General features: G+C 39.3%; 3 protein-coding genes across 11 annotated transcripts in view; 1 reads left to right on the plus strand and 2 right to left on the minus strand.

Annotated features, from left to right (window-relative positions):
- The window catches only part of LOC127430466 (mitoguardin 2), a 28,138-nt gene extending 23,835 nt beyond the window's left edge, over positions 1–4,303 (minus strand). For 2 of the 3 annotated variants that reach the window (XM_051680252.1, XM_051680253.1), the window contains exon 1: positions 4,213–4,256. The gene's annotated coding sequence lies outside the window, so the exon portion shown is untranslated. Of the gene's footprint in view, positions 1–4,212 lie in introns of all 3 variants that reach the window. The other variant, XM_051680254.1, reaches the window with a different exon arrangement.
- Positions 4,304–4,367: 64 nt separating this feature from the next.
- Positions 4,368–15,811, plus strand: LOC127430468 (alpha-N-acetylgalactosaminide alpha-2,6-sialyltransferase 6-like). 7 transcript variants are annotated; one of them, XM_051680259.1, is made up of 7 exons: positions 4,389–4,610; positions 4,713–4,748; positions 5,677–5,738; positions 6,015–6,212; positions 7,346–7,755; positions 8,071–8,178; positions 11,644–15,811. In XM_051680259.1, the coding sequence occupies exons 3-7, from the start codon at positions 5,715–5,717 to the stop codon at positions 11,828–11,830; spliced, it is 927 nt and encodes a 308-aa protein (XP_051536219.1). In that variant the 5' UTR covers positions 4,389–4,610; positions 4,713–4,748; positions 5,677–5,714; the 3' UTR covers positions 11,831–15,811. The 7 variants fall into 7 exon arrangements, with proteins under 7 accessions (XP_051536220.1, XP_051536221.1, XP_051536219.1 ...); XM_051680263.1 differs by having other exon boundaries at positions 4,418–4,478; XM_051680260.1 differs by lacking the exon at positions 4,713–4,748 and having other exon boundaries at positions 4,368–4,478.
- Positions 15,812–17,058: 1,247 nt separating this feature from the next.
- LOC127430467 (putative methyltransferase C9orf114 homolog) lies at positions 17,059–26,036 on the minus strand. Its single transcript, XM_051680256.1, has 12 exons — positions 25,946–26,036; positions 25,714–25,753; positions 23,306–23,425; positions 23,055–23,214; positions 22,854–22,943; positions 22,708–22,757; positions 22,470–22,600; positions 20,227–20,299; positions 20,031–20,129; positions 19,278–19,380; positions 19,007–19,154; positions 17,059–17,445 (listed from the first exon to the last, which is right to left on the minus strand). The coding sequence occupies exons 1-12, from the start codon at positions 25,979–25,981 to the stop codon at positions 17,371–17,373; spliced, it is 1,125 nt and encodes a 374-aa protein (XP_051536216.1). The 5' UTR covers positions 25,982–26,036; the 3' UTR covers positions 17,059–17,370.
- Positions 26,037–26,060: the final 24 nt, after the last annotated feature.

Raw genomic sequence — 26,060 nt, forward strand, 5'->3', positions numbered from 1 at the left:
GAGCACAACAGAGTCTGAATCACAGTGTGACAGAATCTGAATCCAGAGTGTGACAGATTCTGAATCTAGAGCGCGACAGAGTCTGGATCACAGCGCGACAGAGTCTGAATCCAGAGCGCGAGAGAGTCTGAATCCAGAGTGTGTGAGAGTCTGAATCTAGAGTGTGTGAGAGTCTGAATCCAGTGTGTGTGAGAGTCTGAATCCAGAGTGCGAGAGAGTCTGAATCCAGAGTGTGTGAGAGTCTGAATCTAGAGTGCGTGAGAGTCTGAATCCAGAGTGTGTGAGAGTCTGAATCCAGAGTGCGAGAGAGTCTGAATCCAGAGTGAGACAGAGTCTGAATCCAGAGCGCGAGAGAGTCTGAATCCAGAGTGAGACAGAGTCTGAATCCAGAGTGCGTGAAAGTCTGAATCCAGAGTGAGAGAGAGTCTGAATCCAGAATGAGACAGAGTCTGAATCCAGAGTGCGTGAGAGTCTGAATCCAGAGTGAGACAGAGTCTGAATCCAGAGTGAGACAGATTCTGAATCCAGAGTGCGACAGAGTCTGAATCCAGAGCACGAGAGAGTCTGGATCACAGCGCGACAGAGTCTGAATCCAGAGTGAGACAGAGTCTGAATCCAGAGTGCGACAGAGTCTGAATCCAGAGTGCGTGAGAGTCTGAATCCAGAGTGCGACAGAGTCTGAATCCAGAGTGCGAGAGAGTCTGAATCCAGAGTGCGTGAGAGTCTGAATCCAGAGTGCGACAGAGTCTGAATCCAGAGTGAGACAGAGTCTGAATCCAGAGTGCGAGAGTCTGAATCCAGAGTGCGAGAGTCTGAATCCAGAGTGCGAGAGAGTCTGAATCCAGAGTGCGAGAGTCTGAATCCAGAGTGCGACAGAGTCTGAATCCAGAGTGCGAGAGAGTCTGAATCCAGAGTGCGTGAGAGTCTGAATCCAGAGTGCGACAGAGTCTGAATCCAGAGTGCGACAGAGTCTGAATCCAAAGTGAGACAGAGTCTGAATCCAGAGTGCGAGAGTCTGAATCCAGAGTGCGAGAGTCTGAATCCAGAGTGCGAGAGAGTCTGAATCCAGAGTGCGAGAGTCTGAATCCAGAGTGCGAGAGTCTGAATCCAGAGTGCGACAGAGTCTGAATCCAGAGTGCGAGAATCTGAATCCAGAGTGCGTGAGAGTCTGAATCCAGAGTGCGACAGAGTCTGAATCCAGAGTGCGAGAGTCTGAATCCAGAGTGCGAGAGAGTCTGAATCCAGAGTGCGTGAGAGTCTGAATCCAGAGTGTGTGAGAGACTAAATCCAGAGTGCGACAGAGTCTGAATCCAGAGTGTGTGAGAGACTAAATCCAGAGCGCGAGAGAGTCTGAATCCAGAGTGCGAGAGAGTCTGAATCCAGAGTGCGACAGAGTCTGAATCCAGAGTGCGAGAATCTGAATCCAGAGTGCGTGAGAGTCTGAATCCAGAGTGCATGAGAGTCTGAATCCAGAGTGTGTGAGAGTCTGAATCCAGAGTGCGAGAGTCTGAATCCAGAGTGCGAGAGAGTCTGAATCCAGAGTGCGTGAGAGTCTGAATCCAGAGTGCGTGAGAGTCTGAATCCAGAGTGCGAGAGTCTGAATCCAGAGTGCGAGAGAGTCTGAATCCAGAGTGCATGAGAGTCTGAATCCAGAGTGCGTGAGAGTCTGAATCCAGAGTGCGACAGAGTCTGAATCCAGAGTGCGAGAGAGTCTGAATCCAGAGTGCGAGAGAGTCTGAATCCAGAGTGCGTGAGAGTCTGAATCCAGAGTGCGTGAGAGTCTGAATCCAGAGTGTGTGAGAGACTAAATCCAGAGTGCGACAGAGTCTGAATCCAGAGTGTGTGAGAGACTAAATCCAGAGCGCGAGAGAGTCTGAATCCAGAGTGCGTGAGAGTCTGAATCCAGAGTGCGTGAGAGTCTGAATCCAGAGTGTGTGAGAGACTAAATCCAGAGTGTGACAGAGTCTGAATCCAGAGCGCGAGAGAGTCTGAATCCAGAGCGCGAGAGAGTCTGAATCCAGAGTGAGACAGAGTCTGAATCCAGAGTGTGAAAGAATCTGAATCCAGAGTGCGACAGAGTCTGAATCCAGAGTGTGTGAGAGACTAAATCCAGAGCACGACAGAGTCTGAATCCAGAGCGCGAGAGAGTCTAAATCCAGAGTGTGAAAGAATCTGAATCCAGAGCGCGAGAGAGTCTGAATCCAGAGTGTGAAAGAATCTGAATCCAGAGTGCGTGAGAGTCTGAATCCAATTTGAAACCAGAGTGCATGAGAGTCTGAATCCAGAGAGTCTGAATCTAGAGTGCACAGTACATTGAATCCAGAGTGTGAGAGTGTCTGAATCTAGAGCTCTGGTGTCAAACTCAAGGCCCTCAGGGCCAAATCCGGCCCCCCACCTCATGTCATGTGGCCAGCGAGCTAAGAAACATAGAATGGCAGGTGAACAGAAAGTTTAACTGACCAACCAGTTAGTGCTTTCCTGTCATCTGTTCCTAACCTTACTTTTTGGAGTGAATTTTGCTCACTCCAAAAGAGGAATGAAACGGCACTATCCGCACCAATTATCAGCATGGTTCAGTGGAGAGAGTGGCGCGAGCGCAAAGCAGATGCGTCTACACATAGACAGGTCTCAACCGCATAGGACACATAATTATCAACAGCGCTAGTTACCCCGATAATTTACCTGCACAACAGAATGAAAAGAGGTACGTGAGCACAAAGCAAACACGTTTATTCACGGAATGGTCTCGACCGCACAGCACAGGCAAACAGTGCTCGTAAAGAGTATGAACGCGGCACAGAATTCTCTATTGCAAAACTCTAAATGTCTCGGTGATTAAACTAGTTTAAAATCACATTAAACAGCCCAGACATTCTAAACAGATCCGACAAAGAAAACAGGAGAAAACACCAAATTTGTGCCATGACAAAAATTAGAAGGCTTTTCAATCCACACATCACAAACCTTTCTTTTTTTAACAATGGATTCACTTTAGTAACCCTTTTTTTTATATAGAACCATTCTACTTCTTTATATTACTAACCATGGTAGTGAGGAGTTATGCATGGTTGTACATGTGGTCTTATTACAAATACATTTGTTATAACTATGGATACTATAGAAGAACTATGGATAATTTTCATAATCATTATGGACCAAGCTATCAGTTTTCCTTCTGTGTAAAATCTGTTTCTTCAAATGCTCTTTGATTGTAGAAAAATGTAATAGGTTTTGTTTGCCTTCATAAATTCCAAGAAGACTCTGATTTAATAAGCAGACAGGAATCTGTAAAGAAGACCTAATTTAGTCGGGTCTATCAGAGTATTATAATTTAATCTGCATCCCAAACCCAAAATCAATGCTTACTGTCAAATGTAAATGTCAATTCACAAAATATGTAATATTATTGGTAATTGCATGGGTGCTATCACATCAGGTTCCAGTGCCACATTTCCAACCGGGCCTTTGAGGGCACACATAACACTGATGTGGCTGGGGCTGAAATTGAGTTGGACACCCCGATCTAGAACGTGAGAGTCTGAATCCAGAATGCAAGTGAGTCTGAATCCAAAGTGTGAGAGAGTCTAAATTCGGAGTGCAAGAGTCCGAAATGAATCAAAAGAATTAGTATTACTAGTATTTATTACATATTACTAAGTATTCATGATGGCAGTCACATGACAGTATAATACATTTACATCACTTAATACCTCTAATATTGTTCTTATATCAAACTTAAAGAATGTAATTGTCATTCCCTCTTGAAACCAAGAGATTTTTATTGTTTATTCATAGTGATGAACATATCTATGCAGAATCAAAGCTGTATATACTATGCACCGATCTCCTTTAACCATCTTAACCACAGACTTAATGCACTACTTGTCTGAAGCTCAGTTGTCAGTTAGTTAACTAACTAAATAGGATAATCCACTAGGATATACTGTATATCACATTTGACTCAATCATACTCAGATGTTGCAGATGTTATACAGTTTAAATTTGAGAATCATTTAAAGTCTTTTCTATTTTTTACAGACCTATTTATTATGTATTTACTATATTTATTATTAATATGTGAATATAAGGAAACTACAGTAGGTAATGTCAGGACTAATAGCATAATATTAAAGACATTAATTAGCCTATTATTCGTATATCATTCAAAACATGGATATAAATATTTTCCAATATAAAAATAAATGTATTTACTTTGGAAATGTACTTTGATGACGATATGCCGCATCTATCGTGTTTTTCCTCTTCCACACTGCAAGCGAACTAGACCAGCGCCGTTGGAGCGTTCTGATTGGTTGACTGGGTGCTGACGTCAGGCAGCTTTTCTCGGAAACGTTCTTTTCGCGTCGCTTCGAATGCGCATGCGCAAATCCTGCTCTGGCGGAGAGATTATTATAAGGCAACGGAATGACTGATGATGCTGCTGCTGCTCGGATCAAACGTCAAAACCTGATGCATCAGTAAGAAGTGCGATCAAGAAACACCTTCTGCTTCTGAATCCGTTTTCTTCTCGAGATCAGACGCTTTATCCTGCTGACCGAACCAGCTCACACCATCAACGGCTGTCACAAATAGCTTTATGATGTGTGCATGTGTGTTTACATCAATGCATATTCATAATGTATGTGTTTGCTATTGTTTTAAATGCACTGTGGATTGTATATAGGTGATACTGTAATTCTGCACAAATACAGGTCTGATAAAGCCTGCTGAGTTAAAGAGGCCTTGAGGTGTGACTATCTGTTAGAGACAATATTTTTAAATGCATATATTTGGCTATATACAGTATCATATATATATACATATATTTACAAATATGTTATATATGTATTATTTACAATTATATATTTACATCTGTTCTTTTCAAATTGTGTTGCTCAGCCTAAAATATTGCCTTCTTTATTATTTATTAGTAGTATTATTTAAAAATGTTTAAATCTATATAGATGAATCTCATAAAAATATGTCCAGGTTAAATTTCACCTGGAAAATGTTTTTATTCCAAAAGTTCCCTACTGTGATTTCTCATTCAAATATTATAACTGTAATACAATATTTGTTTTTATTTAAAACAGTGAAACAAATAGGCCTTCTGCCATGATTTATAAATGTTTAACAATTTAAATATATCATTATTTTATTTTTGCAATACAGTAATGAGAATGAGCTTTTTTGCATTGTGATTACAGTAAGAGAATTTGGGTTGAAAATGTGCTTTATTCTCGTGAAAATAATGTATAAATATAAACATAATTTCTATGAGATAAATTTTGTTATATATATGTATATAATGTAATAACAGGTGTTATAATTTCAAGGTAGTATAGTGGTCATGTATTATTGGTGAATCAGACTAAAATATTAAGTTTGTGTGTGTCTGATGTGACAAGCTGTTTTTATTTGCTGCTTGTTCATAGTTCAACAGAGCCACATGACTTGTGTATCTGATGTCATGCAGTTCTTCTCACGGGAAATGTGCTAGGGGTTATTTATTTAGTAGTATTAGTAATATTATTTTGTAGTATTGGATTGATTAAGAATATTATAAACATACAGGCTAGCTAAAGAAGGCTTATATTATATGCCATAATCCTGTCTTAAACAAAACAGAGCTGTAAACGGAGAACATGGCAAACTGATCTCTCTCCTTGTTCCTAGGCATGATAAGTGAAACGTGATAGAAGGATAGCAGGAGAATGAGACTACGGTTTGTAGATAAAGTAAGTAACTTTTTTTTTTAAACAACAGTTTATTAGTAAATTAAATAGATCTTCCACTTTTCAGTGTACATTGTTAGCTTACATTTACCATAAATGTTCACATTACAATACAAAGGCAATGTGCATTATATACTGGCACCTTTTTAGGGATAGTTCACCCACAAATAAAATATTGTTATCATTTATGCAATCTGTTATTGTTCACTAACTGATAACATAGTCAGTGTTCTCTGTTTCTCTGTGTGTGTGTGTGTGTGTGTGTGTGTGTGTAATCAGCAATGGCAGCAGGGCCAGCGGATGGTGATCTATGGGGCAGTCTTTCTCATTATGACCCTCCTCATCCTCTACAGCTCCAACAGCTCAAACGAACTTTACAGCCCCTTTAAAGTGAACAGCTTCCACCACACCGTCAAACACACTAACCTTAAGAAATGGGCTGGGAAGGAGGGATACATACCTGTTTATGGCAACAAGGTGATGTTTTAAAAATAACATTTAAGATAGATATACAGCAAGACTGACGGACGGACAGATAGATCAATTGAACAAATTATAGAATGATGGACAGACAGATAGACGGATGGATGAAAAGAGAGACAGGCAGGCAGATAGATAAAATGACAGAATGATAGATAGATAGATAGATAGACAGATATGTACATACATAGATAGGCAGGCAGACAGATAAAATGACAGAATGATAGATAAATAGACAGACAGATAGATAGATAGACAGACAGATAGCTAGACAGACAGACAGGCAGGCAGATAAAATGACAGAATGATAGACAGACAGACAGATAGACAGACAGGCAGACAAACAGACAGGCAGATAAAATGACAGAATGATAGACAAACAGTTAGATAGATAGACAGACAGACAGACAGACATACAGGCAGACAAACAGACAGGCAGATGAATGACAGATTGATAGACAGACAGACACACAGGCAGACAAACAGACAGGCAGATGAATGACAGAATGATAGACAGACAGATAGATAGACAGACAGACAGACAGGCATGCTGATAAAATGACAGAATGATAGATAGACAGACAGACAGACAGACAGACAGATAGATAGACAGACAGGCATGCTGATAAAATGACAATGACAGACAGACAGACAGATAGATAGATAGATAGATAGATAGATAGATAGACAGACAGACAGACAGATAGACAGGCAGACAAACAGACAGGCAGATCAAATGACAGAATGATAGACAAACAGTTAGATAGATAGATAGACAGACAGACAGACATACAGGCAGACAAACAGACAGGCAGATCAAATGACAGAATGATAGACAGACAGATAGATAGATAGACAGACAGACAGACACACAGGCAGACAAACAGACAGGCAGATCAAATGACAGAATGGTAGACAGACAGATAGATAGATAGATAGACAGACAGACATACAGGCAGACAAACAGACAGGCAGATCAAATGACAGAATGATAGACAGACAGATAGATAGATAGATAGACAGACAGACAGGCAGACAAACAGACAGGCAGATCAAATGACAGAATGATAGACAGACAGATAGATAGATGACTCTAATAAGTTGATAAGTTGTGTATATTGTTGTTGTAGAGTATGACCCTACACTGTCACTGGTGTGCTTTGGTGACGAGCTCCAGTCACGTATTGGGGACTCACGCAGGAGAGGAGATCGACCGTACTGAGTGTGTCATCCGAATGAACGATGCTCCAACATCTGGATACGAATCAGACGTGGGGAACCGGACCAGTGTGCGCATCGTGGCTCATTCCAGTGTGTTCCGGGTCATTCGGAAACCTGCAGAGTTCCTCAATCGCTCAGAGAGCCCTGCTGTCATATTCTGGGGCCCGTCGTCAAAGATCGGACGAGAAGCGAAGGGAACTCTGTACCGGCTCATCCAGCGAGTCAGTATGACCTACAGTAACCTCTCGTTCTTCATCATCTCCCCCAGCAAAATGCTAAAGTTTGACACGCTCTTTCAGAAAGAGACCGGCCGGGACAGGTATACACATACACTTCTTCAAGTTATTTCTCAGAAGAGACAAGTTTTGAAAGTTTCAATATAGACAAATGAGTTTTGCACTCTAGTTTTAACATGTCTGTTTCATTTTATTATTGTATTGTAGAATTTTTTTTTACATTGTTACAACTGAATGGATATTACTCTTACGTATGCTTGAATGAAGTATGACATTCCGAAGCACCTTTTATCTAATTAACATCAATAATTTAGCTTGGAGAAAATGTAGGTGTCAACTGTAATAATTGTTTTTGTCATATTTGTTCTCACTACTACTATCTGTGTCCTGTTGCACAGAAAAAAGTCGCAGTCCTGGTTAAGCACAGGCTGGTTCACCATGGTGATCGCCATTGAGATGTGTGACAACATAAAGGTTTATGGAATGGTGCCGCCCAATCACTGTGGGTAAGAGAAAATGGCCAGTAAAATTTTCATTTTTAGAAATTTACATTTTTTAAATAGGCAGCAGTAATTTTTATCCTGTCATGGTAATTCTGTAGACACCAAGGATACCCAAAAAATACATATATTCTTGATTAACTGTGGTTTATGTATATATATATATATATTAGATAAACAAAAACATTTATTAAATTAGATAAAAAGCTATTTCACTTTTTGGACCACTGTGGAATACAGTCTATACTGTATAAACACACACACACACACACATATATATATATATATATACACTATATTGCCAAAAGTATTCGCTCACCCATCCAAATAATTGAATTCAGGTGTTCCAATCACTTTCATGGCCACAGGTGTATAAAATGAAGCACCTAGGCATGCAGACTGCTTCTACAAACATTTGTGAAAGAATGGGCCGCTCTCAGGAGCTCAGTGAATTCCAGCGTGGTACTGTGATAGGATGCCACCTGTGCAACAAGTCCAGTCGTGAAATTTCCTCGCTACTAAATATTCCACAGTCAACTGTCAGTGGTGTTATAACAAAGTGGAAGCGATTGGGAATGACAGCAACTCAGCCACGAAGTGGTAGGCCACGTAAAATGACAGAGCGGGGTCAGCGGATGCTGAGGCGCATAGTGCGCAGAGGAGGCCAACTTTCTGCAGAGTCAATCGCTACAGACCTCCAAAGTTCATGTGGCCTTCAGATTAGCTCAAGAACAGTGCATAGAGAGCTTCATGGAATGGGTTTCCATGGCCGAGCAGCTGCATCCAAGCCATACATCACCAAGTGCAATGCAAAGCGTCGGATGCAGTGGTGTAAAGCACGCCGCCACTGGACTCTAGAGCAGTGGAGACGCGTTCTCTGGAGTGACGAATCACGCTTCTCCATCTGGCAATCTGATGGACGAGTCTGGGTTTGGCGGTTGCCAGGAGAACGGTACTTGTCTGACTGCATTGTGCCAACTGTGAAGTTTGGTGGAGGGGGATTATGGTGTGGGGTTGTTTTTCAGGAGCTGGGCTTGGCCCCTTAGTTCCAGTGAAAGGAACTCTGAATGCTTCAGCATACCAAGAGATTTTGGACAATTCCATGCTCCCAACTTTGTGGGAACAGTTTGGGGATGGCCCCTTCCTGTTCCAACATGACTGCGCACCAGTGCACAAAGAAAGGTCCATAAAGACATGGATGAGCGAGTTTGGTGTGGAAGAACTTGACTGGCCTGCACAGAGTCCTGACCTCAACCCGATAGAGCACCTTTGGGATGAATTAGAGCAAAGACTGTGAGCCAGGCCTTCTCGTCCAACATCAGTGTCTGACCTCACAAATGCGCTTCTGGAAGAATGGTCATAAATTCCCATAAACACACTCCTAAACCTTGTGGAAAGCCTTCCCAGAAGAGTTGAAGCTGTTATAGCTGCAAAGGGTGGGCCGACGTCATATTAAACCCTATGGATTAAGAATGGGATGTCACTTAAGTTCATATGCGTCTAAAGGCAGATGAGCGAATACTTTTGGCAATATAGTGTATATATGTGTGTTTACACAGTATAGACTGTATTCCACAGTGGTCCAAAAAGTGAAATAGCTTTTTATCTAATTTAATAAATGTTTTTCATGACAAATTATGTTATCTGTTAAATTTACATGAAATAGTGCAGTATCCTAAATTTTTCTTATTTGTTTTAACCTTTATTTGTTTTATTTATTTTTTTAACCCTAAAACTTTATTTCCAGGTTCAAATTAGATTTTGAATCCCAGATTTTCAGTGTGGTCTCAGATTATATATATATATATATATATATATATATATATATATAGAATACGTGGAGCAGAGAGCTCTTGTTTCACACTGAAGGGGTTTATATTGCAATAAAGACTGACTTTTACATTATCCAGCTTATTTCACAGCTGCTTACCAAATAAATAATTTTTGTATAATTTGTGTTGAAATTATTTTATTATATGAGAAGAAAGAGACCGCAGAGTCTCCAGAAACAGCTGAATTCAACCTCTGGTTCGTGTGTAGTTGGTGTTTGTTTTGCAAAAATAACCATCTAACTACTCGTTATCCCACTTATAACAAGACTACTTACCAAATAAATAAATTAATGGACATGAAATATTGATTTGTGGTGAAATGATGTTATTAAATGAGAAGAAAGAGACCATGGAGTCTCCAGAAACAGCTGAATTCAAACTCTGGTTTGCTTCAGAGTTCTATTGGTGTTTATATTTTGTAAATTCGGGATGTCCCGATACTGATATTGATACTGGTATTGGAATCGGGTCCGATACTGCGCTCATGCACTTTTACTAATGCTCGTAAAAATGCTCAGATACCAAAACAAATATCATCTGACTTGTGAATGTCATTTAGTAAAGTAATCATTCAGTGCACAAATCAAAATCACATTATGTCCTACAGTGTTATTAAACCACAAAGGCTGCGATTTATTCAGATAAATACATAGTTTGCATGTGCTGCATGCTTCAAAGTGAATGTGTGAACGGCTGCTCATTGAAATATAGATATCTGTACGAAAAACACCATCATGAGCATCACACAGACTGTTTGTAGCAGATGACAGTGAGCAGAGTATTCACTTTGTAGCGTGCAGCACATACAGACTACATATTTAATAGCTACCTTTTGCGGTTTAAACATCATACTGTCTCTGCGATCCAAACGGGATAAATCAGCCTCCGACGGGCAGTTCGAGGGAAGAGCAATCATGATAGTCATGTTATAAGATCACAGCATTTCCAAAAAAAAAAATTGAGAGTTCCAAATGAATGTTATTTTTGAGCCACACACCTTTCATACCTCCAGAAAAGACTATGAAGGGAATAAGGCATCGGGATGATCACTTCTGAATGGAACACACCCAAAAGTGACGTAGCAACCTGCTTTTCCAGCGGTGAGAAGCTACCATCAAAAACATATAGAAACGGAAAGGGCTTCACTCCAAAATAACTCCTCTCCTCGCATGCCTGGTTCTCAATTCTCTGTACAGTAAATCCGCTCCTGTGTTTATTATGCCCGGGAGTTGGGACATGTGTTGCACATAATGAATAAGCGTGCACTTCTCCACACAATCAGATTCTGTGCTAAGGTGTGCAGTTGCATGGAGCGTGTACCTCCTCAAAATGTATATATGCCCATTTTAGCCATAGAAAGTGGGGAAAGCATTAGTGAAGTTTCACCCATTTTACAAATGTGCCTGGGTTAGTTCCTGGCAGGAACAACTTGTGACACCTTTCCCCTATCGCGCGAAGTTTCAGTAAGTAAAAAAACAAAAACCGGATATTGCATTAATTGCGTTTTTTCTATCAATCTATAAATATTAAGCACAGAAATTAATGCTTTAAACTTCCCAGTCCTAATTTATACACAGTATATATTTTTTAAAGATAGAATGTGTAGTTCCTGATGTTTTCTGAATTCTTTTTCATGTAGGAAGCGTCCACAGCCCAAACGGATGCCCTATCACTATTACAAACCAAGGGGTCCGGATGAGTGTGTAATGTACCTGCAGAACGAGAGGGGGCGCCGTGGATCACATCATCGCTTCATAACAGAGAAACAGGTGTTCGCTCGCTGGGCTAAAAAGTACAACATCACTTACACCAACCCAACGTGGTGAGCAACACATCCAACATTGACACCAGTTTCACAAACCAAGGCTAGTGAGACAACAATCCAGTTTATCTTCTAGTTTCACATATCCAGCCTTGTGAGTTGGATCCAACATGGCGGCTTATTGTTGACCCCCACCCCCCCCAATCCAAAGTGGATGCAGTTTCACACGCATGTCCTGTTTTAAACTGCTGCTCAGAAACTGGTCCAGTATGGCGGCTGGTTTCTCTCTCGTCTGGATAAGAAACTGAGCCAAAATGGAGGCCAAGAATGGATTAATGGACCATGTTGCACAATGTTTTCCTTTAGAATTCTTGAGAAAACAGGTACGAAAAGACGACATATATCAAAGTTTTGTCTTCAGAAGCATGGCATTTCCAAAAACATCTACATATTACTGCCATTAGAAATTTTCACTCATATTTAATAATTTAATAGAGAATGAAGGCCTTTTTAGAACGACAAAGAGAGAGAAAATAATTTTGGTCTCAGTTGCCAAATGGTAGATTCATTTACATCTTGTGGTACAATCAACACACATGAATGTTAGTCATTGAGCAGCAGCAGACTTCAGACAATAAAAATGGAAATTTGAAGAATTTTACAATATTAATGACATATAATGAATATAATGTTTTATTTTGTAAATAAGGACGATGTAAATTGTTGTTCAAAAAAGTATTTTTACATGTTTATATGGTGTTAAAATGTCCTAAACAAGAAAACATTGCAAAATAACACACATTTTTAAATCACAAGGGAAAGGGTCATTTTAAATCATCATTTTCAGATATACAGCTCCTTGTGTACTTTTGGGGTGCCATGAAAATGTCATTTCAGTATTGTATACCTTTGCTCAGACCTTTATGAATTCCTTTATAAAGTCCGATCAAATTTCCACTAAAGTTCTAGAACATTGTATAATTCCATATAATTCAATTCACCAACAAGCCTAAAAATGTACTATATTCATACACACATACATTCATAACTATGACAAACAAACTGTCGCCAAATTTATAAGTGATGAGGCCTTTAGATTTATTATTATCATTTTTACCAGGCAGTTTTCATGTTGATACGTTTTACAACTTGAATTCTGTGGCTACAGCTGTTAGTACACACACACACACACACACACACACACACACACACACACACACTTAAAGGAATATTCCTGGTTTAATACAAGTTAAGCTCAATCGACAGCATTTGAAACCCTCCAAAATTTGGCACCATTCATTTCCATTGTAAGTGCCTCACTGTAACCTTGATTTTTGCTCTTTTTTTGTTTTTTTTAAAGAAAAGGAGGGACAAGTCGAAATAAATTGTTGTGGTAATCAACATTATGCCACAAATGCTGTCGATTGAGCTTAACTTGTGTTGAACCCGGAATATTCCTTTAAATATCACGCTATGACTTGCTTTTTTTAAATAAGTGTTTTAATATAACTATCGGAAATGCAGTGCTCTGATTGGACGACGCTGTTTATGGAACTGTGCTTTTATTGGAGAACTCAAGTTGTCGTTGGTAACGGTTTGGGTAGTGGTAGTCAAGGTAACCTCCTTGTTTTGCCTTTGATTTGAAGACCCATATATCCAGTGGTAGTCCTACTCGAAGAGCTGATTTGGGATCAGCAATAGTGTATGGATAAACACAACAGAATCACGCGGGTTATCCTGACCAACCGCCGGGTGGCGCCATGATGATTTTAATCACCGCTGGACTGTTTTCTGGTCTCCATAATAGCAATGTAAAAACTACCGGAACAAGTGATCCACACAGAGAACAACAACCATTTTAAATGTTAGTTGTAGTAAAAACAAGTTCAGGCAAAACTTGACGTTGTTGCTGTCGTTGTTAACGTAACTTACCTCAGCCCATCGCTTCATGTCATCAACCAACTCTTTAAACTTGGACGGGTGAGATACTGTCAAAACACGATCATTGCGATTGTGTAAAGTATTATGGAGCCACGTTTTTTTTCTTTGGAAAGTTTTACAAATTTAATACACTAAACATCACATTATTTACATTTACATGTTTTCATTTGGCAGATGCTTTTATCCAAAGCGACTTACAAAAGAGGAATATATTATAAGCGAATCATCTTAAGGAGACAGTGGTACGAAAAGTGCTGAAAAGAGCTTCACGGATGGAGTTGGGAAGGTCGTTCCACCAACATGGTACGATGAAGCCTAAAGTCCGGGAAAGTGTTTTGGTGCCTCTTTGTGTTGGTACAACAAGGCGACGTTCCTTAGCCGACCGCAGTCTTCTAGTGGGTGCATAGCTCTGCAGAAATGATTTTAGGTATGCTGGAGCAGACCCAGTGACTGTTCTGTATGCCAGCATCAGAGCCTTGAATTTGATACGTGCATCAACCGGCAGCCAGTGAAGAGAGACAAGGAGTGCTGTAATATGAGCTCTCTTTGGTTCATTAAAGACCAGATGTGCTGCTGCATTCTGGATCATTTGCAGGGGTCTAATTGTGCATGCAGGGAGGCCTGCAATGAGAGCGTTACAGTAGTCCGGTCTAGTTATGACAAGTGACTGAACAAGAAGTTGTGTGGCATGTTCAGAGAGGAAGGATCTTATCTGCCTGATATTGTAGAGTGTAAATCTACATGATCGTGCATTATCCACTAAAAACGAGGGATGCGACTGAAAACACTGGAGATCGGAAAACAAAATTAGGCTTGCATTATGAGTTGTGCAACACTTCCACGTTCTGAAGAAAAGTAGATAGTTCACAGTGAATTCTACATCAGCCACTAACTGTGAATTTGATACACTTGAAAATCGTCCCATACAAAAATACGACAACACAAGAAAACCCTGTTTACGTTAGATTTACGTTATTCTCTGCTTTCAATATCAAAACGTAAACAGTCACAAAAATTTCGCACATTGGATAAACCAATGAGAACGTTGGTAAAGGTGTTTACATGCAGTCCAAAATCGGGGTGATAGACCTTATTCAAGCTAGCGCCATCTTTGATTTTTTTATGGGAATGACAACGAGGCTGTGAGGGATTCAAAACGGTAATTGATCTCAATTCAGCTAGCTCAGATGACAGCATTTGTGGCATAATGTTGATTACCACAAAAATAATTTCAACTTGTCCCAAAAAAATATAAGTAATAATCTGGGTTACAGTGAGGTACTTATAATGGAAGTCAATGGGGCCAACCTGTAAACGTTACACACGTCCATTGACGTGACACAAGGCAACGGTTTGAGGCTTTCTACACTGGACGTGTCAACACGAACGTTCTAAACCGTTTAATTTGTGTAGTAGCACCAGCACCTGCTGCGCAAAATGGAACGGATCACACGTTTATTGTCGGCGCGTCCAACGGACGCTTCCAATGTAGACAGCATCATTGATTATAATGATATTAAGAGTCCAGAATTTTATCTGTGAGGTTTTAGATACTCAGATTTCATTCTGCCCCAGACTATGTATATTGGGTGTTGGGACGGTTATTAAAGTAGGTGACAAACATACAAAAAGCTGGGTCCAAACTAGTGTAATGATTGGCAGACAGATCATTCTTAGAGGACGGAAGTCAAATGGCGCTCCCTGATTTCAAGAATGGTTCACCGATTTGGGCAGGGTGGCGGCATTAGAAAAGATGTCATACAAAGAGCTTTGCAAAATAGATGCATATGGTAAGAAATGGGACAAATACATGATCCTTCTGGAAGGCTCTCGGTGAGGGCCATGTGGAGAGAAACCCTTTTTTCTCTCTCTCTCTCTTTGTGTTTAGATGTGTATATTCAGGCTTGGACCACGGGAATGTTTGTTGGGGGTTGGGGATTGGGATAGGGAATTAAGGGGGATAATGGTTGACTCTGTGCATGTATATTTTGCTTTGTTCTGTGTTGTGTTTGACAATCAACCAATAACAATGTAAATATGAAAAAAAGAAATTAAAATAAAAAAATTGGCCACACTCACTTCCGTTATAAGTGACTCACTGTAACTGTTTTGTTGCTTCTTTTTTTTTAAAGAAAAGGAGGGACAAGTCTAAATTCATTTGTGGTAATCAACATTATGCCACAAATGCTGTCGACTGAGCTCAACTTGTATTAAACTCTGAATATTCCTATGAGAGTACTACATCAAAACCTGTGTCAAACATTAAGCATGAAATCTAGTCAATAGTCAAATGCCCTTTTGTTGTAAACATATAAAAATAAAAAAATAAAGTCAAGTCCTGACCAGCGATATAAATAATCGGCCAGAATGTTGAGATCTTCAGAGAAATTACCTGGTTGTCTCCATTCATTTAGTCTTTTCAAATGAATCATCAGCCCTTTGCGGAAGGGCAGAGGGATTCTGGGTAATGGCCCCTCAGTGAAGGGGTCAGTGTTATTATCTGGGGCATTTTTAATGAGATTTGTATCACCTATTGATTCTGTTCATAGCTTAAAGGGATAGTTCACCCCAAAATTAAAATTCTCTCATCATTTTCTCATCCTCATGCCATCCCAGATGTGTATGACTTTCTTTCTTCTGCAGAACACAAACAAAGATTTTTAGAACAATATCTCAGCTCTTTAGGTCCACACAATGCAAGTGAATGGTGACCAGAACTCAGAAGGTCCAAAAAGGACACAAGTCAGCATAAAAGTAATCCACAAGACTCCAGTGGTTTAATCCATGTCTTTAGAAGTGATAAGTGTGGGTGAGAAACAGATCAATATTTAAGCTGTTTTTTACTATAAATCTCAACCTTTGACCAACCTTGACCAGTAGGTGGCTGATGTGGAAGTGAAAGTGTAGATTTACAGTAAAAAAGGACTTAAATATTGATCTGTTTCTCACAACTATCACATCACTTCTGAAGATATGGCTTTAACCACTGGAGTCTAATGGATTACTTTTATGCTGCCTTTATATGCTTTTTGGAGCTTCAAAGTTCTGGTCACCATTCACCAACAGAGCTAAGTAACAGCTCTAAAAATCTTCATTTGTGTTCTGCAGAAGAAAGTCATACACATCTGGGATGGCATGAGGGCGAGTAAATTATGAGAGAATTTTAATTTTTAGGTGAACTCTTCCTTTAAGTGTGAAACCAGTATGAGGAATGTACTATTATCATAATTATTACTCTGACTGCAGTGATATGACAGTATGATGACTGTTTTGCTGTGCTCGTCTCTCATTATGAATGTTCTTTACATGCCTGTGTTAAATAAATAAATGTACAAGTTTGAAAACAGAAGCTTGGGGTTCATGATTCGTTTGTTTACTGTTCGAAACAATATTCATGGCAGTTCATTGATACAGACAGATTTTTCATAGAAATTGAAATACAAAATGATACGAAACAAATGTGCATTGATAAAGAGCTCAAAGCATTTTTCCTCTTTAAGTTTGTTAACTCAAAAACAATGTGTGGCTGCATTACGAGTATACGCTTGAGTATAAACCTGAAGACTTCACTTCCTCGCTTAAGCCAATCTGTTGCTGACTGTCAAACCGCAGAAAACAAACTTCCTGTTCCAAAGAGTCGCAGGGTAAATCTACTACCTGTAGTCATCCTTTAGACACTTCAGGGAATACTGCAGCAATTTTTTGCCTCAGTCCTGACAGAGAGATCAATATGGCTTCCTGTAACACAGAAAAATCAAACATTTAATGAAATAGATGACTTTGACCAGTTAAACAGGAAGAGAACAAGAGCTTTGCCCAACAAAAGAGATTTTTAGCTTTTACGACAAAAACATCCTTTTTATTTTAATTTTGTCCCTTTCTTCCTCTCTTATGGTGTCAATTTAATGCCAAAAGATTTTAAAACTGTTTAAAATTAATTCATAAACATAAAAAAAGCTATTGTTGGTGTCACACAGAGGTTGCGCTAGAAAAAATGGTTTTAACCGTCACTCTGACGGACTGAGTTTTAAAATTTCCATCATAGTGTATTTTTATCCATAGGCTTAAATTATATATTTTTTGACTTCCCAAGCACAAGTCTGGTGAAACCAAGGAGTTCCAGGGTGAAAGTTCTACCAGTCAATCAACATTTGCGCTAAAACAAGAATTTTAAACTTTGCCAGTTACGTGCAGCTTAAAATGGAAATAAACATTCGATCAGAACATTTGAAAATGCGCATACATACAACTGAAGTCAGAAGTTTACATACACTTAGGTTGAAGTCATTAACTAATTTTTTAACCACTCCACAGTTTTGATATTAGCAAACTATAGTTTTGACAAGTTTAGGACATCTAGTTTATGCATGACATGAGTAATTTTTCCAACAATTGTTTACAGACAGATTGTTTCACTTTTAATTGACTATATCACAATTCCAGTGGGTCAGAAGTTTAAATACACTAAGTTAACTGTGTAACTGGGGACCACGCAGCCATTATACCGCTCAGGAAGGAGACGTATTCTGTCTCCTAGAGATGAAGGTAGTTTGGTGTGAAAAGTGCAAATCAATCCCAGAACAACAGCAAAGGACCTTGTGAAGATGCTGGAGGAATCAGGTAGACAAGTATCTATATCCACAGTAAAGCGAATCCTATATCGACATAACCTGAAAGGCTGCTCCGCAAGGAAGAAGTCACTGCTCCAAAACCGCCATACAAAAAGCCAGACTACAGTTTGCAAGTGCACATGGGGAGAAAGATCTTACTTTTTGGAGAAATGTCCTCTGGTCTAATGAAACGAAAATTGAACTGTTTGGCCATAACGACCATCTTTATGTTTGGAGGAAAAAGGGTGAGGCTTATTATAATAAAGAAACACACCAATCATGCAGTAACACACTAACATAATGACTGATGTATGCAATTATTAATTGACAGACTCGCTCTCTCGATACCCGAACACAATTGGTCAAAAGAGATGCATAGGTGTTCATGGTGATGGCGCCTGTTATTACACATCTTAATACTATACCAGGTAATAAATAGGGCACACACACACACACAGCATGAGTGTGTCAAAAAGACTGATGCACTAGGTTCAAAAGTTTTTCTGACGGACAGCGTTTGAAATAATCTCTCAATGTTTGAAAATAAAACAAAAAGGGTAAATGACGGAGAATTTTTGGTTAACGCAACCCCTGGTATCACAGTAAACGTATTCTCAAATGTAACAACATTATGTTTTTAAACATTGTTTTGGCGTTTCTCTACTGCTCATTGTTGCTCTCTGTCCTACCTCAGTGCGAATGGTGCGACTGCCCTGCCCTGGACAGGTGTTGAGGTAAAGGTGAAAGAGCAGGCTGGGGTCCGTGACATCCAGATTTTCATCTGCGTCAACACTCGCCTCCAAACCCTGAACACCACCAAACACCACCAACATGTGCCTGAGAGAGAGAGAGAAAGAGATTTGATTTTGATTTCTCTTCCAGTCTAAACAAGAACTAATCATTAGGCACTTCATTCAAAATAATGAAAATCTGCAGTAAAAAATAAGATGCACAACTCACTTGAATGGAGACAGAGAGATCTGATCTGCGTTTTGTCCTTTCTCTGATGTACCAACGGTCAGGTCATAACCCTCTTTATATGGACACTCTGTGAACACTGCGCCTAAAAACACACACACACACACACGGACACAATTCACACAGATTATTTAAAGGAACAGTTCATCTAAGGATGATAATGGAGGCACGCAGAGTTATACGTCCTTTTCTTATTCGGTGTGGCATTAAAATTTATTTTCTGTCTTGTCCCCTAAAAGGCCATGGCTGGACATTCTCATGTACCGTAGGGCCCATCTGCCTCCAGCAACTTGGTACTGAAAGAACTGTACACAATTTGTTCACTTTTAAATGTAAATCTGTGGTGTGAGATGATGATTCGTGAGGTAAAGATTGCTTTAAAAGTATAATATTGTGCATGATCTGAGCTTCCATACCCACTGTATCGCTATCAAAAGAGCACGCATGCACCGACAACCTTTGAAACGTCCTGAGATTTACCTGAAACAAACTAACGCTGGAACATGACCTTCTCCGGAGCAGGTTATGTTCAGAGAGTAAGTTGCTATGGCTATGAACATTTTGGAGCTTGAAAGTTTTAGAACCCATTAACTTGCGTTGTATGGAAAAAAAACACATCATTAAATTCTTAAAACCTATTCCTATGTTGAATTTGCCTTAATTTTATTAGCTGCTGATGAATAAGGGATGAAAATTGGGAAAGGATGAACAGATGAATAAATGAGAAGAACTCACTAAGACAGGAAGCCAGACGCACGCTGTATCCCCAGTACAGCCCCCCCTCTGTCCTCGGGACATGAGGAGCCACAACTGCACCTTTACGCACTTTACTCTCTGAAACACACATATACACACAGTGTTCAGATAAATGTCACGGTCCAGTTTACTGCTGTGCTAACAGTGTAGAAATACATGTGCGGAGTGTGTTTACCCTTGTTTTGGATCTTGTTGAGCTGTACAGTGACTCTCAGTCCAGCTTGTAGGTGTTTATCAATCTGAACTTCCTGTGCACAGTATAAACAGACTCCGGTCACTTACTGTTCAATGAAAGACAGGTATTGTTTCTTTCTCTCTCTCTGACGTTCTGTTGTTCTATCATTCTTTTTCCTTTCTATCTATCTATCTACAGTTAAAGTCAGAAGTTTACATACATCTTAGCCAAATACATTTAAACTCAGTTTTTCACAATTCCTGACATTTAATCGTAGAAAACATTCCCTGTCTTAGGTCAGTTAGGATCACTACTTTATTTTAAGAATGTGAAATGTCAGAATAATAGTAGAGAGAATGATTTATTTCAGCTTTTATTTCTTTCATCACATTCCCAGTGGGTCAGAAGTTTACATACACTTTGTTAGTATTTGGTAGCATTGCCTTTAAATTATTTAACTTGGGTCAAATGTTTTGGGTAACCTTCCACAAGCTTCTCACAATAAGTTGCTGGAATTTTGGCCCATTCCTCCAGACAGAACTGGTGTAACTGAGTCAGGTTTGTAGGCCTCCTTGCTCGCACACACTTTTTCAGTTCTGCCCATAAATTTTCTATCAGATTGAGGTCAGGGCTTTGTGATGGCCACTCCAATACCTTCACTTGGAGTTATGCTTGGGGTCATTGTTCATTTGGAAGACCCACTTGCGATCGAGCTTTAACTTCCTGGCTGATGTCTTGAGATGTTGCTTCAATATATACACATCATTTTCCTTCCTCATGATGCCATCTTTTTTGTGAAATGCACCAGTCTCTCCTGCAGCAAAACACCCCCACAACATGATGCTGCCACCCCCATGCTTCACGGTTGGGATGGTGTTCTTTGGCTTGCAAGCCTCGTTATGGCCAAACACTTCAATTTTCATTTAATTAGACCAGAGGACATTTCTCCAAAAAGTAAGATCTTTGTCCCCATGTGCACGTGCAAACTGTAGTCTGGCTTTTTTTAATGGCGGTTTTGGAGCAGTGGCTTCTTCCTTGCTGAGCAGCCTTTCAGGTTATTTCGATATAGGACTCGTTTTACTGTGGATATAGATACTTGTCTACCTGTTTCCTCCAGCATCTTCACAAGGTCCTTTGCTGTTGTTCTGGGATTGATTTGCACTTTTCGCACCAAACTACATACAGAATGCATCTCCTTCCTGAGTGGTATGATGGTCTGCGTGGTCCCATGGTGTTTTTTGTTTTTGTTTTGTTTTTTGGATTTTCTCCCCTTTTTCTCCCAATTTGGAATGCCCAATTCCCAATGTGCTTTTTTAAGTCCTCATGGTCACGTAGTGGTTCGCCTCAGTCCGGGTGGCGGAGGAAAAATCCCAGCTGCCTCCGTGTCTGAGATCGTCAACCCACGCATCTTATCACGTGGTTTGTTGAGCGCGTTGCCACGGAGACATAGTGCGTGCAGAGGCTTCACGCCATCCACCGCGGCATCCACGCTCAACTCACCACGCCCCACCGAGAACGAACCACATTATAGCGATCACAAGGAGGTTACCTCATGTGACTCTACCCTCCCTAGCAACCGGGCCAATTTGGTTGCTTAGGAGACCTGGCTGGAGTCACTCAGCACACCCTGGGATTCGAACTAGCGAACTCCAGGGGTGGTAGCCAGCGTCTTTTACCACTGAGCTACCCAGGCCCCAGTCCCATGGTGTTTATACTTGTGTACTATTGTTTGTACAGATGAACGTGGTACCTTCAGGTGTTTGGAAATTGCTCCCAAGGATGAATCAGACTTGTGGAGGTCCACAATTTTTTTCTGAGGTCTTGACTGATTTCTTTTGATTTTCCCATGATGTCAAGCAAAGAGGCACTGAGTTTGAATGCAGGCCTTAAATACAAATTGCCTAAAGGCTTAACATCATTTTCTGGAATTTTCCAAGCTGCTTAAATGCACAGTTAATTTAATGTATGTAAACTTCTGACTGACTTGAATTGTGATATAGTCAATTATACTGTAAGTGAAACAATCTGTCTGTAAACAATCGTTGGAAAAATTACTCATGTCATGCACAAAGTAGATGTCCTAAACAACTAATATGAAATCTGTGGAATGGTTAAAAAATGAGTTTTAATGACTTCAGCCTAAGTGTATGTAAACTTCTGACTTCAACTCAATCTATCTATCTATTTATCTATCTATCCTTTTTTATCTAACTGTCTGTCGGTCTGTCTACAGTTAGACACACCTTCGTCATCCCACAGTTTACAAATGAACCTTTCCCCTGTTTGCTCGGCCGATCAAGTACCACCCCCTCACGAAACTCCACCTCATCATTAATGCGCATGTGGTGAGGGCTGTCCAGAGGATTCAACAGACCTTAAACACACACACACACACACACACACACACTTGTAATATTTTTGCAGGCATGCGACTCTAGACATTATATTTTAAATAAAGTATTCAACCTCTGTCATACTCACCAGCAAACTGCAGGTCATGATGCTTCGGGAAGAAATATTTGCGCAGATATCTGCACACAATGTAGATCTCAAATGTATTGCTGTTTTCTACAAATGCTCATAACATTGGACATAAATACATTTATATTGACTGTGACGGCACTCACTGTGGACATTCGAGGTACTGCAAGATCCGTGCGAGCTGAACGCAGGAATGACCTTTCTTACCAACACCTTTGAACTCCCCCTCAACACTCCTGAAATATGAAAACAAATATTAAACATCTTTTTAAGAGTCAAACTGAAGCAAAATTTCAATGTCACTATCTCATAATCAGTGACAAAAATTATCAGAAGTAGCCACTCACTTTGTGTCCTCTCCCTGCTCATCAAATATGACGACCTCATCCACACAGAACACGACACATGCCCGAGCGATCTGACCTGCCAGGTACGTACGCAGCTCTGGTGACTGCGCATTATCCATCACTGATCCAGGCAGAGCCACACTCAATGTGTACGCACGACCTGACAGGAAAAATAAAAGTAAAAAAGCAAGGCTTTACTCACATATTGTACTTCAGTAACACAAATAAACGGGCTTGGTGTGTTGTCTGACCTTTACTTCCTTTTTGTTCCTGCTGAATCTTTTGTTCATTCTCCTCCTCTTTCTTCTGTTTCTGTTTCTCTAGCTGCTGAATCAGTCGGCTCTCTTTCCGTCGTCTCTTCTCCTCTTTTTCTGAGGACGAAAACAAAGATATCAGGCATAAAATCAACACACACTGTGAGAGGAGTTTAACATCATGATCAGTATGCAGTTTCAACTTTTAAAGGCTTACATATACACTAAGACATTTCTTTGTTGTTGTTTTACAAAGAGCAGGGAAGATAACTGACATTTAGGATTTACTGAAGTGCTGATAACCTTCTTATAGGAAATGTAAAATTATATCATGATTATATGAAGCATAGAGCACAAACTGGTGTACGACAGTCCTAAAGCATTGAAATATATATATATATATATTATTATTGTTTAGATTAGCTCTGGTTTGTTGTTATTCCAGCCATATGCAAGCATACAGTAGGGTGAAACATTTATTTCGGCAGGTAACTGTGAATTACATACAATTCTTTGTAAAAAATGACTGTCACTCAAAACGTAGTGTGCTGTCTAGACAGGATTTTTTTTTTTTTGCATCATTGACAGGATCATGATTTAATACACAATCTACAATTAACACAATGTAAACAATAAATATAAATACTAGTGCCCGACCGATATATCTTTTGACTGATATAGTTTGTGAAATACATACTGGAAAGTTAATAAAAAATGACCCCATCATTTTATATAACTAATATAACGTGAACCCTGTCCCTGATAACCATGTCACTCATGTTTATCACATCTGTTTGCTGTTAGCCAGCTATAGTTTGTCAGTGCAGTCAGTAATGTAGCAGATTGAAAGGAAACCATCAGAGCATATTTTTGCAGCTTAGTAGAAAACGGTGTGGTGGTGGATTGTGTGTGGTGAGTGTTGATTTCACGCTATGTTGTTGCCTAGTTGGTGAGACACAATGCTGGAAAGTAAATAAAGTCCATCTTTTACTCTCCGTGGCAATGAGCTTACAGCTAACTAGTTAACCACGTAGCTACTTTCATACCTTGTGAGCGTGTAATCATGTATTCACCAAACGATTTTGTTCAGGATTCACAGTTTGGTACCCCCCCCCCCCCAACCGAACAATTCCAGTCGTTGCATTTATAAAAAGTACTATTTAAAAGTCTGGTTTTCCAGACATTAAAATAGGATACATAATAAAAGTAGATTTAATAAATCTTATATTCACCATGTGTAAATAATAATATATAGGAACTGTATCTAAAATAAATGAGGGGTGATACATACTAATACAACAGGCTGGAAAAATAGACATTTATTCATTTTAATATCCTTTATATATATTTTGAATGTGTTGAAACTTGACACCGGGCGACGCACACTAAAAACGGCAGCGTTAGAACGGTTTCATGCTGAAGAGCCACTTAAAAGTACATTTTTTTTCTCTCTCTTGTAAATGTAAATGAGTGTAAATGCCAACACCATCATATATGTCGAAAGGATTGATGCCTGTCAACCAAAACATGAGCTCAATGATGTCATTCCATCAGTTACTCCTGGTCGGAGGCTTCCATAAATATTTAGTTCATAAGTAGGGTTACGTCCTACCTAATTTTAATGGTGCAATACTCAAATATTTAGTAGAGCGTAAATTGTGACTTAGTGCCCATTTATGCCACAACTAGGCTAAGTTGTAACATACATATAGCTGGTGCAACTGGCCCCTGATGTTTATTTAGCCATTTATTTTATTTTAATTTATTTATTTATTTAAATGGTCAGCCATTGACTAATACTAAACATACAGTACTGATGTTTATTTAGCCATTTATTGTATTTTTTTTATTCTTTATTTAAATGGTCAGCATTTGACTGATACTAAACAGTACTGATGTTTATTTAGCCATTTATTTTATTTTAATTTTGTATTTATTTAAATGGTCAGCCATTGACTAATACTAAACATACAGTACTGATGTTTATTTAGCTATTTATTGTATTTTTTTTTATTCTTTATTTAAATGGTCAGCATTTGACTGATACTAAACAGTACTGATGTTTATTAAGCTATTTATTGTATTTTTATTTATTCTTTATTTTCTCAGTGTTCATTTCTAAAATTTGCTGACAATGTATAATAATAATGTCAAATGTTCTTTGATAAAAATATTTGTTTAAAAAAAGCAGCCTTCTGAATACTTTTGCATAGTCATATTGGTGCAAAATTGGTGAAAAATCCACATAGAAAAGGTCTGTTTTCATTCTAGCTCAAAAATTTGCTATATCACCATATCGGTAATCGGTGAATTTCCCCCTCTAAAATCGGTATCGGTCTAAAAAATCCCATATCGGTCGGGCTCTAATAAATACATATACATATTAATATTTTTAAATCACTCACTTCGTGCTTTCCATTTACGCCAGTCTACTTTCTCCTCACCCTAAATTGAAAATATTACAAACACAAGGTAATTTATTGTGCCAATTGTAGTCCATTAATGTTACAGCAGGTAACAACGTACAACAAATAAGACACAAATCAATACAACAACATGATAACGAGAGCTCATTGTTTATCTTTTAAACTACATAAGAGCACATAAATATGGAATACACTATAAAAGAGTTCAAACCGCTTTATTTTTCTTCACTGGAGGTTCATCGGCCATGCTGTCTACACTGTGTTTCACCTGTAATGATCGTCGTGGAAACAAACTGTCGGCATATTTCGTTCCTAACATTTCTCGA

This window comes from Myxocyprinus asiaticus, chromosome 40 (assembly GCF_019703515.2).
Source record: "Myxocyprinus asiaticus isolate MX2 ecotype Aquarium Trade chromosome 40, UBuf_Myxa_2, whole genome shotgun sequence".
Lineage (NCBI taxonomy): Eukaryota > Metazoa > Chordata > Actinopteri > Cypriniformes > Catostomidae > Myxocyprinus > Myxocyprinus asiaticus.